The sequence below is a fragment of the Balearica regulorum genome, chromosome 10 (assembly GCF_011004875.1).
Source record: "Balearica regulorum gibbericeps isolate bBalReg1 chromosome 10, bBalReg1.pri, whole genome shotgun sequence".
In the NCBI taxonomy this organism is placed as follows: Eukaryota; Metazoa; Chordata; class Aves; order Gruiformes; family Gruidae; genus Balearica; species Balearica regulorum.
In genome coordinates, this window is record NC_046193.1 from 11,473,445 (window position 1) to 11,490,680 (window position 17,236).

Here is a 17,236-nt window from a genome sequence, read left to right on the forward strand (position 1 = left end):
ACTCCCTATCCTTCGGGCCTGACAGCTGCTGTGTGCCCAGTCACGCCTGCTGAGACGACCTTCACTGAAACGGCCAATGACATTTCCAAGTACCACAATTAGGCTTCAAAATTAACATTTCAAGACTGGAAGAAGATTTCACATGTCCGTCTGCAGTCAGGACTGGAAAACTGCAACTGTCACTCCCTCACAGTCTTGAAAGCTAGAACCTTTTCTTTTTCATTTAAAGTTGAAATTACATGTAATCCAAAGCGTGCAGGCCACAAGAAATTCTTTGAGATGACTGGATCCAGTCCAAAGGAAGCTTATCTAGCCTATCCACCAATGCAATTTTTTTTCCTTATTCACTGTATTATTTAGGACTTTTTCTGCCACTGTAGTTTTAAAAATTCCATCAGATTTTTTAGAAGTATTTTTTCATGATCAGGTTTCCTCATTTGCAGTTTTTTCACTGTAGTCACTCTCTCTCACACAGCTCCAACTCCCCCAAAATATTGGGAGATTACCTACTTCCTCGGCAGTGCAAGACTGCATCACGACTCTCTCGATACATTCTGTGTGTTGTAATTGTATGCACCTTCTCAATTTAAAATGATTAAGAAATGCCCAAGGACAACTCATAGACACTATGGAAGCGGACATCTCTGGTAAAAACGTACAAAATTAAAAACGTCCATTTAAGGTTTGCTCGTTACAAAAATCTAGGAGAGTGCGCTAATATCAGAAGAGCATTCTAAAGAGCGACAAAAGCAACAACTTGCACTTGAAAACGCATACCACTAACATCAGGAAGTTACGGCTACTTTTTGTACAGTGTCTCTGCTAAGGAGACCCCTCTGCACCGGCCACATCTACCGACTGTTCTTCATTAACCAAAACATTCTTCTCTCAAAAACCAAAACAGCATTTGCTCTCATGTTTAAGAGCAGTGTTACACAGAGGATGTCAGCATTTATCTCGCTGCAAATTGATGCTGAACTTCGACCGTATATCCAGAAGTCTCTGAAATACAGCAAAAAGCACTATCTTCCTATGTCAGAAGTTTATATTCTCTTTAGCCTAAAATGCATTAATATTCTTCTACAGTAAACATAGATATAGAAGACACTCATTACAGTGAGACTGCAAGATTTGGTTACCGGCAATTTTAGGAGATTGGACTAAGATATAATTCAGGATGCACGCTCCAGTCCTGTATTTTATGAGGTTTTTGGCACAATTCAAATGACTTGAAAAGAAAATACAGTTTTACTGGAAATGACTGGGTACCTTTATTTAGGAAGAAAAATGGCTAACTAGAAAAGCCTACAGTAAGTCAGGAGTGAATCTGAAACTAAGAACTGATCATATCATTCAAAAGAAAAAAGTGTCAATTTTAGAAACTCTTGCTATTACAGCCAATGTTGATTAGAGAAAATTAAGTCAGCAAGCTGGTATAACCGGTTGAAGTTTTATCAGTCTTTCAACAGGAGAAGTGGGGGAAAGATAATTTAAACACAGATGAGGCCAAAGATAAACAGAAAAATAAGAAAAGCTTTTAACTTGGCCAGTAAGCCAAGTTTCCAAAGTCACTCTAAGTAAATGCTTGCCCCAAACTAGAGAGATCTCGCTCCAAGAATCAGTAAAATGAAAAAGAGGAAAAAAGGTACACGCAATACTTAAGCATATGTTCACATACCACTTAATCTATGTTCTATGCATAACATATATACATTTCATCATCCTTCAGAAGATTAAATTTAGAGGAGAAAGAATTTTTAAAATTAAGTTTAATAGTTTGACAAGACAGCTGCCGTTAGTCCCTTCACATTTTCATTTCTCTCTCTTTACTAAAAGGCAAAACAATACTGTACCACTGGAATAGTCTCTGTTCAGTCAGCATCATCATTTCTTGCATCCCCTTTGGATATCATATTTTATAACCACCACTTTTTTCCTCCATTTTCCCGCAAAAGGTAGGTACCACTTACTGCCTTTGTTTTTTTTATTTTATTAAAGTGGGATAAATTGCACACTGTTTGGAAAACATTTCATCCCCTTATTTTTCTAAAGATATTATTTAAAATCCCAAAAGGATGTTAATATTTAACAAAAGCACAGGGTTAGCCTATTAGAATATCAAGTCTGACATGTTATCTAAGGCAAAGGCTTATTTCAGTTGCTTCAGAAGAAAAACATGAAACCCCAGTACCTTACCAACTGTGCAATAATGAAAATGAGGTTGTAATGAATTCCAATCTAACCCTCAATAGTGGATTCCAATTACTGTACTCGTAGGAGAAGTAAAAATATTAACAAAATAGAACACCATTTTTTTCTGATAAAGTGGTGAACAATGCTGCAGAAAACCTTCCACAGATGTAAATCTACAAGAAAAATCAGGTTCCCACTCAAACTTGGCTCTTTTTAGTCTTGTTGGACTCCCCAGTATACAAAGGGGTGAGCTCTCACTCTGCACAGAGGATTGGAAAAGGGAGGCTAGTATAAGGTTTAGCAGCAAATAAATAGCTTTGCTGCTATAAATTTCAGTAGAAACATTATTAGTTAAACTTAGTGGGCTTTGTGGTTTAATATACATCCAGCACAAGTAATTTTTCCACAAGCCTTTGGCTCCATCTGCTGACTTTTAATATTAAAAATAATTGATGAGGCTGGAAACCTTCATGCTTTTGGAACATTTAAGTCCTCTACATCTTTGTAAGTATGGTTCAAAAGGCATAACTAAATACCCCAAATGTGTGGCCTAATAATTTTGTCAGTTAAAATTATCTTGAAGCAACAATATACCAGCTGTGAGGAGAAGGTACCTGCATGAGCCTGGGATGCACAAGGGGTAAACAAACCTTACTTGGAACACTGCCTGGAAACAGATTCAAGCAACAGGTATACATCTGGATGTTTACGTCACAGAATCGCCCAGCAATTAAGTCCAAATCTGAGAAGTGAGATTCTGAGCAGATTAATAAAGAGAATGCAAGATCCATAACACAACCCTTGTGAGAACTTGTTGGAGACATTTGCTCAACACCTGCCTGTGCTGGTTTCAGCTTCTCCCATTTTCACCGAGCCGTCTGCTTCACAGAAACTAAAGCTTGTTGTATTTATGAACAAAAACATGATAAGAGATTACTCTGAAAGTTCAAAAGCCCCAATATTTGCCTGTTCCAGCACTGATTTATTTTTCATTATTGCAGGATTCTGATCGTTATCAGAGTGCTACAAACTCAAACTAGATAGAATTTCCACACAAAAAATTGCACACAAGAAACACATCTAATATGCTCCTTAAATATAACAGAGGAGTCTTAGACCTAAACTTTTTTTTGGGGGGGGGGGGGGGGGGGGGTGACAGCACAGGGCACGCAGGGGGATTACCATCACAAGTTTCAAATAGTTGGAGCATCATTTTAACAGTACAAATAAAAAAGTTACAGTACTTTGTTGGCCATTTTTTACCACTTAACTAAATCTATCATTAAACAAAAGCAGCCTGATTTCCATGAACACTGAGCTCTTGTGGCTGCAAATTATTTCAGTGGTAACTGGGATAATTAGCATCTCTGACAGTCTGTTTTCCTCTATGACGGTAGCTTTCAGTGTCCGTATTAGAAAAAATTGACAAAACAAGACAAAAACCCCACCCCACAGAAAAACCCAACACACTTGGCTTTCCAGACATCCTGTGCCATCTCTGCACTCGGAAAAGTGAAAAGACTTTCCTCTTATTATCAGTGTACGAGACACAGGCAGTTTCTCAAAACAAATCCCACTTGTTAGAATTGCTAGACACGGGGAAGATATTTTTTTTTAACATGCCGTTCAAAGCTTCTATATCAACCTACCAAAGTCTTAGTATTTGACTTACAAACACAGGTAAAAAAAACCAATAGATGGAATCCTTTATTTCTGTGAAGGGATTTAAAGACAGAATGAAGCCTTAACTGTGTTAAAGCTAAGATTAAACAGAATCTGAAGCAAAGTTCACTATCACAAAGCTGTGAAAAAAGCTCATCTTTACAGATTTCTAGAAAAAACCTTTTCTGAAATGAAAATATAAAAACCCTCTTACATATAGCACATACCACAGGTACTATAGTTTCCAAAAAGCATCTTTTAAAGCTATTAATGTTTATAATGTCTCCTTCAAAGCTGAAACTGAGCTAAGGAAGCCATGACTTTTAAAAACAGAAAACAAAATACATTGATTCAAGTTCTGAACAAAAGTTCCCAAGAAATTTTAATGCTATAGGAAACATTAGGAAGATACAAGACTCATTTTCTACATGGTCATGCTCAGCTATAGGTACATGGCCAATAGGTTCAAAGCTACAGTTATATAAAGGTTCACATGGGGGAAAATTATCACATCATTTGAGAAAGACATTAAGGAAAACTTAAACACATAAATCACAAACACATAAATCTAACCTTCTGTAAATTTGATTTTCCATATACAGGAAAATACCAAGAAAACAAACATGCATATTGTAAAGCACTGTGCATAATCATAAAAAATTTTAAATCACACCACTGTATTCTCTCTGGTGAAGTCTATCTAAATCCTGACCCAAGTAAAATGCCCTGGTTGGTGTCAGCGTAGCTAGATGACACTGAACAAATGAAAGGCAGGATTAAAACTTCACTGCTGAGTTGATCAGAAAGGATCTTGTCCATCAGGGACAACAATGTAACACAAAACAAAAAGCAATAATACAATGTTTGATTTGTGGAGTTACTGTGCCAGATAACTTCAACATTATGGATTCAAAAGAACATTAACTCAGCCTACTACACATTGTGGATATCTAACAGTATGTTTTTACAACTGTTTGTAATGTACATGTCAGATGGCCTAAGTCTTTCTTGTGAGTCACACCATAACCACAGAACTATGCCTTAATGTTAACTATTCTTTCTTCCTTGCACTTAAGTCTGATGCAAAAATTGCTTTGCCCATCTTTCTTCCCACATATGGATCTGTAAAACATCTTACCAATATTAATTAGCTTCATGCAATCCTCAAGACAAGAATTAGAATCACCCTGATTAAAAAAACCAAACCCCCCCAAAACCAAACAAAAAACCCAACACCAAAACACAATTTAATCACACTTTTTCCTATCAAAACAGGAAGCTTGTGCAAAAAACCCAGAAGAATCCCCAAACCTGTGAAAATAATAAAGTTAATAGAATCCTTACCTTCACATTTGTGTGGTTTTACTAGAAAATTAGAGTATTTTTTTAAAAATATTTCTTAGCTTCCTGCCAAAAACATCCCTTAAAAAGAAAATATCCTCAACATTTTTGGTAATCCACCAAATCAGTTCAGTATATACATGTTTTAAAGAGGCAGAGGCTACTGAAGCCAAGAATTGTCTTCCCTAAACATATTCTTATTACTGTTATTACCTCTATCATCTATATTCACAACAGTAAACCTGAAGTTTGCAAAGATCCCCGCCCCCCCCCCCCCCCCCAGATTTTAAAATCTTTAAGAACCTCTCTAAAAGTGGAGAAAGAGCCTGCAATCTCAGAGAGGACAACCACTGACATGCTATCTGCACATATCACACATCTGGAAAGCAGATTAAAAATGGAAGTTCAACAACCTCAACAGATAGAACAGGTGGGCAGTAAAAGTGAAGAGAAAAACAAAGCAAGGACACAAGGAAAGACTTGAAAAAAATTTGAAGTACAAAACCCACATTTGACTACAAATTTATCTTAGAAGTCTCAACTAATCTGTTAGCACTTGCTGTAAGGAAAAGCAGCCACATGATTTCTACCAATTTGGAGATTTCCACCATTTTCCCCACTATTTAAGGAACTGCATGCCTCAGAAATAGTAACAGATCAGAATAAATTATGTTGAACTTCAATCTTATATAGCATCTCAGGCTCACATTAAGCCTCATGGGAGGGGGGCTCACAGAGCAAGTTCAGATCCCACTCTGTATCACCACATTGGAGAACTTCCTCCACTTCCACCCATAGCAGATTAAAGACCTACCCTTGGGTGAAGACACTTAACCTCCTCTAGAGCCCAAGCAATCAAGTAGCCTGTAACAAGACTGGTATGAAACATTAATTTGAGGGTCCTTGCCATCTTAATACATTTTGTACAAATGACTGTTTCTCCCCAAACAAGAGCATCACATCAATGACAGAAAAGGAACATTTGAAAAAACACATGTTGTACAAAACATTGTTCTTATTCAATCACCTCCCGACTACAATTCTCTCCTAAAACTTGATGCAAAATAGGCCAGGGTGGGATTTTGTGTTTGATTTTATTTTTACAAAGATTTGTATACTTCTTTGCATTTAGACTAAACTAACTGGTGTTGCTTTGCATTGACGTGAAGTCTAAACTGGGCGTTTATTTTAGTCTTATTGGGCATTTACTTCCATCCTTTACTAAAAATACATGTTTTCAAGTTTCCCCTTACAATCCTCTTCTCTGTGGTTTTGAGTGTTTGTGGCATACCTGCCTATTCCTCACTTCCTGAAGACTTCAAATTATTGTCAACTAATCTCCACAAGCAGGATCAATGTCTTCAACTAGGCAAAGAAAATACCACATGAATAATAGCTGCATTTCAAAACTGAACAGATTTATAATAGCACATTTTTTCCCTAAGCCACCATTTAACTTGTTGCAGTCCTATATACTGGGTATTGCACACCAGACAAAAACCTTTTCTAGGGATGGTTAGAATTAAAGCCCATTGAAATTCATTATATAATGAATATAATATTAAGAAACAGCAACTACAACATAGTCACTGAAATGAAGAAAACAAAACCAAAGTGGTTAGATGAATACTGAGAAAGAGTAGAAAAACTTCCAGAGGTTCTGAAACCTCAAGCAAAACTTAATGACAAACTTCTGAATCATTTTCAGTAAGTACCTCTATCTCTTTTCTGCTGAATAAATAAAAATACAGTGTCTGCATATGTAACAGAGTCATTGCTTCCATGTTAACCTGTTCTCACAGCTGATTTCTGCCACCTAAACTGAACAAGGAGTAAGGCCATCTCTGCCATCCTTTTGCAGAATCTATTATGCACCCTATATATAGAACACATCTTAAAAACCAGGTTGCGTAGACAGAAAACAGGTCAACTGCTAAATCTAACTTTCACAAAGGCCTGGCAGTTTTTAAGTCTACAATTTAAGCATTTCAAGATGTATTAGCTACACTGACTCTTTAAAAAGGCTATTTGACCTTTTCATTGTGATTTCTAACGTGTGAAATGTTTATTCTTGATTATGTATTCATTAGAGGAGAAATAAAGAGAAGCTAACTGCATTTTATGGCATATGCTTTCAAGCTAATCTTTACAACCATGAAGAGCCTGGGAGTTTGTAGTTTTCATTTCAGACAGTTGCAAATGAAAATCTGTATCTAAGCATTCATATCATGTTCATCACAGAACTATCTAGGCAGCTTACATAATTATATTATTCCAGCTGATACTGTAAATATTGGCACTCTAGTATTAATTTTTCTTTCATTTCAAACTGCACCAGCTATTATAATATAAAGTTATGGGAATACTCTAACGAAGAGATGTATCTTACATTTAGTTTCAACAATACATGTTATTGTCACAGGCACATGGCAACAGATTCAGGTGATGAGCTAAACAAACGTTTAAAAACCAAAGTCAATTCCATGTAATTTTCATGGTAATAACAAAGAATTAAATTTAGAGTTTTATAAATGGGGTCACCTCAGGAACACATAGTACAAGCCGTGAAATCCAGAGGACTTCCTATGGTGCTATAATAATCCTTCAAGAAGGTGCTCTTATGACAGATTGCTTACAGATTCCTGGGCACTTACACACTAGTCCACACTCTTCTGGCTTTTGGTCAAATCAAGAAGTTTATCTTCAACAGTCTTGGTTAAATAACATTTTCAATATTCAGATCCTTTTTCTGCTGGTGCCCAGATCTGAGCAGAACTCTATAACATACAGACCGTGGCTTAGTTAATGCAGTGCTTGCTGAACTGTTCTGCTTAAAAACCTGATGAAATGAGGAATTGTACTGTGTATGTGGATGACCAAGGAAGAACAAAAAAGTGACATTCCCTTCCTTCATTCTGGTTACTGAACTTCTGCCAAAGCCTCAAGCAGTTGAGCTTAAACATTTAAAACATGATAGTTACTCACTTCCTTAACTAAGCCTACTCATATTAAAGTTACATTCACAGCAGGAATGCAATGTGAAAGCTATGTTTACCATATAGGAGGTTACCTTTCCAATTACTATTCAAGCATTCCAATAAGATTTCTGCTCAAACGGTATGTACACATGCATGTGGGTCTGTTTTCAATTGGATTGAGAACAATTCTACCTGATAAATTAAAAGAAATAAAAATAAAGTTAATGACCTGGTAGCAGCAATGCTTAAGCAAACAAGTTATGCAAACACAAACCAGCCATCCTTTGCTTTAAAAAGTTACCATAAAGTTTAAACAAAAAAGGCATTTGGATGAAAGTTAGTGATCATTATAGAAATACCCATTAACTTAGTTTCAAACTAATCTTGAACCCCAGGGTGCGCAAACCCAAGAACACAACACTTGATCACTGGAGCAGCAACTGCTCAACAGGAAATGTTACCTACTAAGCCCCAGGATAACGGGCATGTTTTTGTTCAGTTGCATCCCAGTTGTGGCTCAAGTCATCCATAAGACCTTTTTCCTCCTGTACACAGCTTACAGAACCATTGCTTAGAGCACCCAGTTTAGATGGCTCCAGGACTCCCTTTCAAACTATAAATGCAGGACATTTAGCTCTAGGAAATTGATAGCTGGCATATCCTGTAGAAGAGGTCTTGAAACCTGCTTATTCATCTTCAGAAACCGCCCTTGAAGGGATAACACCACTCAATGTTTATCAAGTCTTATCCTTTCTCCCACCAGATCCACTCTAGCTTCAGTCTATGGAAACAAGTTCAAAAATACCATCCCAAGTTTTCTCATCTGACCCTGATGATGCTGGTTTCAAGCACCGGAGGTTTCAAGCCAAGATGCACTCAAGGGGAAGGAAGTGTACACAACTGCAGCTGCAACAACAGCCTAGAAAAAGGAGGGAGAAAAAGTTTCTTCAATCTGTGGTGTAAGTGGAAAAGATCAGTCACTCTGAAGGGCAAACTTTGAGACTGGAAAAGAAGCTAGAGATGGAGAAAGATGGAAATAGGCAGTAGAAAAAGTTGAAGGAGCAGATGAAGGAAGTTAAAGCAATAGAGAGAAATATAAATGTCAGGTATTATCTTAACTTATTAGATGTTTGGTTTTCTTTTCAACTTTGTTTTGGTGTCAAACACCTATGTATTTGTTTATCCTTAAATATCTTTCCCTACTGAAGCCAAACTGCTCACTAGTACAACATACAAGAATATATTCCATTTCTCTAGCTGTGGCACTCTCTTGCACTGGGATACTGAGCTCTTCCAGCAGATCCAACAACCCTATATATTGGTAATTCCCAAAGAGCTACAGAATACTGAGCATCATAGACTACTCAGGGAAGTTGCAGCCGCCAGCATCCTGCACTAGTCAGGAGAGCACGCTGATGTGGCACGCTAGTGCGGAGAGCACCTACATGCATGGAAGGGTGCATGCAACAGTCACTAGTGAAACTATTACACTTCAGTGCCAAGACCAACCTCACAACTCTACCTGTAGAATTTTCACATTAGTCCACTGGTTTCCTCTTCTTCAGCTCTGTTTCTTTCTTACCTTGTATTTCTGTAACAATTTTCTTCAGCTTTTCTAACAGTTCTCATGAAACAAATGATTTACTGAAATCCAGACAGAAGAAATTCAATTTGATTTATCTAAGAAAATCAGTCATTGCATCAAATAAAAATATGACGTTCGTCTCTCAAAGTATTTTCATCTACTCAGAGTCGAGGTGATCCTATATTTAATTTTGAACCCCACTGAACAGAGTACCAGTTCTTAGGCAATAACAACTCTCTGCACTTTCTAACTATTAAGGCAAAATTATCTGAGCACAATAACACGAAACATGCACTTCAAATTATCTCATGTGTTAGCCACAACCAGTCAGCACTGCAGCTAACCCTGAACAAGCAATCAGTATCACAGAAGTACTGCACAAGTCAAAGTCTACCTTGGAGAACAGTACTGATCCAGCAATACTACACCTTCCGCGTGGAGCATGGATCCCAGTCATTTAAAGATTGCTTAAGTAGATAGAAGCAATGCAGAAATTGTACACAACTCTCTTCCATTTCAGATCCACTGTAGGAAGAAATGTATACTTCAGGTAATTTTTCTAACTCATTAGAAGGCAATCTGTATCCCAACTGTCTCTAGCTGGCAGGGAGCATAAGGTACATCTAGACATCCAAGAAAAGCTGCAGATAAGTGTTTGTATTTGAAAAGTTAATTGGCCAGCACTGGCTAGGCCACTTTTCTGCCTCCAGAGATCACATTAGACACACAAGCTCCAAAAATACAGTATATGGTTTGGATTAGCACTGCTCAGGTTGGCTCCTCTCCCCCTGGCTTCCTTCCTTCTGCTCTGACCAAGTAGAAACAAATAAAATAAAAAGCCCATGATACATATCCAGCTCCCCCTCTATTATGTCTTATCCCTGGTCCTGAATAAAACAAACCTTAACACACAAATTCCTGATCTTGTTCCCTCTTTTTACTGTACCTACCCGATACTTAATAAAAAATTGCAAGCAATACGAACTAAACTACTGTACTTCAGTAACAGGTAGTGAAAGAATAGCAACATACAAATCTCAATGTTCTTATCACTGAGTCTTTTTAAAGTCTAGAGTTAACTAGATGATTTTTTTTTTTTTAAATACAAAATTAAAATGGATTCTGTTCTTTGGAGTCTTGAGTTTGGTTTTTGAGGGGATGGTGTTGCTTGGTTTGTTTTTTTAAAGTGTGAACTAAAACAGAAATTAAAAAAAAAAAACCCAAACAGTAAAAAAGTTACAAAACCATACACTGAAAATGAGGGAACTGATCTCTGAAAAGAGCTCAGCATCTGCTACTCTTATTCTTTCAAGAGATCGAGCCAAAAAGATTTGAGAAGTTTTTATTGCCAGATCTAAATTTCATTCCACAGGCACTGGATCAGGTCTTTAATCCTTTACTTAACCACAAAGAACTGTGCTGAGGAGTTTAATTCTTCCAAAACAACTGATAACATCCTAAATGTTGAAAGCAGAATACTTTCCAGTATAAGCCAAATCCTACATGTTTTGCTTTTAGGTAAATGCCACAGCAGATGCAAAACCAGTAGGATTCACACTGATGTTTTCTAGGAAAGAAGAAAGTCTCCAAAAAACACAACCCATGCCTTAGAAGTGGCAGACAATTAAAGAAACAGTTCAATACTTGTACTGAATTAAACTGCATGTATAACATTACGGGTGTATGTTTAGTTTATTGATTTAGGATTTAAGATTCTTGTATTTTATCACCCACATATTAAAATATGTATTATGAACTGCATTTTCATGATTTTATCAGTTACATTTAACTAATTCCCCCCCATGCCTCAACTTTCTAGACTGCCCTTCTTCACAGCATTTCAACGAAAAGAAAGTGTTCTAAGCAAGCCAGACTTCTTCCACAGCAGATGAACTGTAGCATTTTAAAGGCTGTTTTTATCAGTATTGGGCAAGAAAAATCCAAGAAGCAATGGGAAAAAACACACAGATGTAGAAACAGCAGACACACTCTCACAAAATTTAGCAAGGGGTCTATCTATTTGCAACGCAAAAACCAGTCAAGATAGCCTGAAATTTGGAAGCAGTATATTATGAAGACCAAAGAATGCAAAACGAAAGCAGTAAAAACGTATTTAAGATTTCACCATGAAAGTCCACATACAAGTGTCTTTGTGATCCAATGCAGCGAGGTTTGATCCAACTTCATTTTCTGAGATTTAAACGTTCTCCAACAAGACTTAAACGTGCAACTCTATGATTGTACACAAGGTCCTTAAATACACTGAAATTAGTTCTTACTACATTTATATACTAAATCTCACAAATCAGAGGTCTTGGGACATCAGATAGACTGAAGTACTCATGTGGGCAAAAGCAGATGCGTCTGTTAGGATTTTAATAGCTATGATGGTTTGAAGGATATAGTCTTGCACATACTATTTGGGTTATTCTATCAGACACTGAAGAATTTTTTTGTTGGATGAGCCATAAAAACTACAGAATGTTTGCCAAACAGACCAAGGTTATCTAGCCCACAGAGAAGCTTAAAAAAAATAAATATCTCTTTTCATATGGTGGAAGTACATGAAACCATGAAGCTTCTCAGTATCACACTTACTGCTTAAAAAGTTCATTAATTTGACAGCAAATAGACCCTTGCCAAAACAGAATCCACTACTGGTTTAAACTGACCCTCTCATTTACTAGGAGACGTAAGTAGATAAACAGAAGCTAGCTTCTTACACATTTTTCATATTTGATGTCTCTGGTGACCTCTTGGAAGTATCAGAGTACTGAAATGCCTGGATGACTATTCTCCAACTACAAAAGAAGGACTTCATAAACATACTCGCAACTTTTGAGATTGAAATGCTCAACGTAAATAACTGCAAATTGTCAGGGATAGTGAGGGTTGGACCCAGTATGAACATTCCTCTTCCCCTTCAATGGTAACAGCTCAACCACACCTAGCGGATCAAAAAATCTGACAATGTCTGAAGAGGCATCTCCCAAGGTCAGTCCAAGGATTGGGTGTCCGCAGGATTTATTACATGATAAATAACTTCGTACTATATTACACCAGATACATTCTTCAGCTTCAGCAACACAGCAAAAATCCCCACGTGATCCCCTACAGATAAACATCAACATGACCGTTTACTAATAACACAGCTACTCAGCCTTCAAGGCACTCGTGAACTTCTGACAAACTGCAGTACAAAATGGCAGCACGCCGTACTTTTATATATGCTCCAATGAGCTATTAACATCCACCAGCCATTCGGCTTGCATTAACTTGCTCTAACATTTGCCAACAATTATATTACGCAGAACAGATAGGAACTTGAATACAAAGCAAGAAGTTTCTCCTTCTTACAAGTCCTGAAAAACCCAACAGTGGTCTTTGTACTTGGCTGCCATATTCGTGCTTTGTGGCTGCTATATACCTGCAGCACTTGATCACAGGTAAGGCAATGCTGAGTCAACATTTTCGGGATGACCAGAGGTATATCCATTGACTGTGTACATCTAGCATCTCTGCCTCCTCACTCAATTCAGACTTGACCTCTTCTATCAATCTTTCACAACTCTCAGGACAGAGTGATTCTTATTAACCAACCTGGAACATTTTCTGTGCCCTAAAATATCTTTAAAGGAATATTAACATATTATCATCTGTTTTACCCAATCTTCCAGTATTTGTAATGTGCTTGCAACTGTGCAATCCAAAACTTGAGTCACTAACACAGGGCAGAAGGAAAACCACAAGCCACACCACATTTTGCAATACTTTTCAAACAAGGATTATTTTTGTTGTTTTGAGACAACCAATGACAAGAGTCCTGGCTCTTGCCTGTTCTGCATCAGCCTTCTAACTAGCTGCTATTCTTAAGCTACTATGATTTTTCTTTTTCACCTGGATAAGGCAGGTAAATATACTTCTCTCCCACTGAAAAAAAATGAAAAGAATCACACTTTCCTTTTTCAATTAAAGTACTCTATAAAAAGACATAGCAGCACTTGAATTTGACATTTATGGTCACTTAAATATTTTGAAGTGATTATAGCCAAACCTATCAATAAAATGGATTTATATTGAAAAAAATCCTTACTATTCAAACTCCAGGAACTTTTATAAAGCAGAAATAAAAATGTCACAAGTTGTTACAGTTTATAAACTAGAAGACTGTAGAGATTGAAAGGCAACTGAAATAATCTTAAAGGACATTCAGAATTCTGCCAACACTATGTTTTTGTTGCAGAAATGCTAGGTTCATGCTCTTCAAGGTGGATTTCAAGCGCTAGTGAGCAAACAGTACTAACTCGATTGGATAGTGAACTGTTTGCTGTGTCAAAGCTTTTTGCCAAACACATCTATATAATTTTTCTTTTCCCTATATGAATAATCAACCCCAGATGGCAATTTACATAGGCAACAGCATAAAGGAATCCACGCACTGCTGGTGCTCTCAGCCTCAATCAGAACAAGCACGGGCGTTTGAGAATGTCACTGTTTATTTTTAATTGCTGTGTCCCTCCTTTGTGCAGGTTCAAGCGGTCAAAGATGTCGAAGTCCATTAGTAGAATTGGAAGGTGATGCCACTTCATTTGGTGAGAGGGTTCCTCAAATTTAAAAAGCAGCTGGTTTGTAATGTCCCTAAATGCCCAGTGGGCACCAGCTGTCAATCTCAGTTACCATAGGGTCAGGGCAAAAAAAGGTTAGAGAAAGTCATAAACCACAGTGTGTTGTGAAATGTGCTTCCTCCATTACCTTGCAGGCCTGAGAAAGGTTTGACCTTTTATAGGTATCCTAACCCAACTCTGCACGATGCTAGCAGGGGTAAATACAACACAGAACTCAAACTTACAAAAGTTGCTTCCTTTCACTGCACCTTGGTTTCCATACCTGTACAACACAAACATGAATATTCACAAGTTGCTAGTGGCAAAAAACAAAATGTAAAACTCTGCCCACCAATATTACCACTCAGAGGTACAGAAGCATCTATTTCACACAAGGCAGTAGAAGGATTAAGTCATTAACAGCAATTAAAAATACCTAAAACTTCGAGGGAAGTTGTTAATGCTGTAAAAGCCAAGTGATCTGGGTGCTCTTTGTCAATGATCTGTTTACCTGCTAACTTGTCTTTCACTTCACTGCTCCCCCAGTGGGAAGAAAGCATCTTTTAAAGTTCCACTTAAAAGCCTTTCCTACTGTCCTTTTAAACACCTGTTTGCAATGTGCAAGTTATTCACTATATTTTTGTCATCTCCCCCTTCATATGGATTCTCAATGAGCAGACTAATTCCTAGACATCTTTCCCCAAAACATTCTTGGGCTATACATAAAGAGTTAAGCAGTAATTTCCAGATATAACCTAGTTACACATTCTTTCTTTGCAAGAAATAATTACTCTGTCTCAATCTCTGAGAGCACAAAGCAACAGGAAGTTTGGCCAGTGCTATACCAAAAGGAAAGCAGCTAAACTTCGCTACGCAAGGGCCCCGTTGGGCAGGAGCCATCACTCAGCACTCATTAGCCTTGAACTCCTGATTACTTGCCCCTCCTTGGACCCCTTTGTGCAGGCAGGCCCAGGACAGCAAGCAGGACACAACAGAAAGGGGAAGAAACTCTGGCAAGGGGAAAGAAGGAGAGGTTAAAACAAGAGCTACAATCCCAGCAAAGCATATTCCCTGCAGAAACAATGAGACTGGCTCCCAGAACAAGCTGTATGTTGCAAATGAGAATACGGGCGATGAGGAACTCCACTGGGGAAGCAGACACGATGCCGTGCGTATCACGCAAATCACTTTTATGCAAAGGACAATATGCTATAAGCTAGATGACCACAGTATCACAGAAGCTGACCAAAAATTAGTTATCAGCTATCAGCAAAATATTTCAGGTGAAATCAGAATGCCTCACTTAGTCCTTCACTCACCCACAAAGTACAGGCAAAAAAGAGAAAGCAGCATCTTCGCTCAACAAAAGAATAAGGTCCTTATAGTAACATGACTTGAGGAGAATACTGACAGCACCAAAAGGCTTGTTCAGCCAAAAGCTCCCTACTTGCAGAACCTAACTGGCTAGGTACACTTTAAGTGACAGCTACAACACACTCCTCAAGTTTTGACTCATTTTAGGTAATTAACACAAAGGGAAAGTCAGAGCAGTCCAAATTGGCATCTGTGAAGTAGGCTTCACCTGTTCCAAGCATACAGTCACCTTGTTTTCTTTTAAAGGATGAATATATTTTAATAAAACAGTAACAGTTACACAGTTCAAACGCCACTGAAAGGCCTCTTAACTTTCTACAGACTCTCTAAAAAGCCCAACAGCAAGCAAGTCACACACAGCATCCCAGCATTCTCCCTGAACATGCCAACATCAATTAAAGCCCCAGCAAACAAAAGCGAAGGTTCATCAAAAGCATTTCAATGCCTCCTCTTGTCATTTCCTTTGCTTCCAGACATCTCAGGAAGCCTACCTGGTCAGATTCTTTTACAAGCCGCCTCACTGCAGCACGTCTCAAAAGTAACCTCACTCAAACCTTCGTCAGTCCTTGGGCACGTCCTGTCTTGGAAACATGCCCACCTTGTTTTCTGAATTTGAAAGTCTAACACACTAATCTAGGTCAGTCTTCTCTTCATTCAACTAAAATCAAGCAGGTAACTTTAGTGGCTGCCTTATTTAAAAAAAATCTCTGTCTCTTCCTATTATAAGCTGGCTTATAGCATAGTACCAAAAAACCCCCAAAGCCCACCAAAAAAACAAACATTGAAAATAACTGAATAATTTCAGATCAGAAGAGAACACTCTCTTCTTTGTTGAGTGGCTCTTTCTATCAGGAAAGCCGGGGGGGAGTGAAAATGAGAGACTCACCTTCAGGGCAGGAATCTCCACATTGTCACCAAGGCTAACGGAGCCAGAAAGAATAGTCCCTGTCATCACCGTGCCTTGACCCTTGATAGAGAAACAGTGGTCGACTGCCATAAGGAAGTGTCCTGAGGGGTCTCTCGATGGCAGGTAAGCCTGAGACTTCAGGACCTGAAAAAAAGATAAAAGCAGCACCATGCCTGGGTGAAAAAAGTCATGACAGCCATACAGCAAAAGGAAGGCAAGTGGATGATTGATTGAACAAGCTTGCAGTTTTACTGATTTCAGGCATCTCCCCAATGAGCTTAGAACACACCAATGTCAAATTAACTGCATGCCACAGAGGAGACACACACATAGCGGTAAGAACAGTTCGATTTTCTGCCTTAGAAAGATTTGGTGCTGCACATTTAGCTCGGTTAGCAAAACTGCACTGGCAATAAAGTTGCTGCCAAATTCAATATAAACACTGCAGCAAAGCAAAGAGAAAAAAAATCCTGTACATCCCCATTCATGTGTCATTCCCCCCCTTCTCCCCAAGTACAATTTTACAGTACATTTTGCTACTTCAGCTTTTTTGGATTTTGTGAAAATGAACTTATATACAGATATTAGTGCC

The 17,236-nt window shown here is 38.0% G+C and overlaps 1 protein-coding gene across 2 annotated transcripts in view; it reads right to left on the reverse strand.

Moving 5' to 3' along the window:
- Positions 1-17,236, reverse strand: part of EEFSEC (eukaryotic elongation factor, selenocysteine-tRNA specific) — a 124,946-nt gene that overhangs the window by 68,408 nt on the left and 39,302 nt on the right. Inside the window, exon 4 of one of the 2 annotated variants that reach the window (XM_075762104.1) lies at positions 16,624-16,788. The exons of the other annotated variant lie outside the window; for it this stretch is intronic. Within the exon in view, the coding sequence (XP_075618219.1) occupies positions 16,624-16,788 (165 nt within the window). The remainder of the gene's footprint in view (positions 1-16,623; positions 16,789-17,236) is intronic. 2 annotated transcript variants of the gene reach the window in all.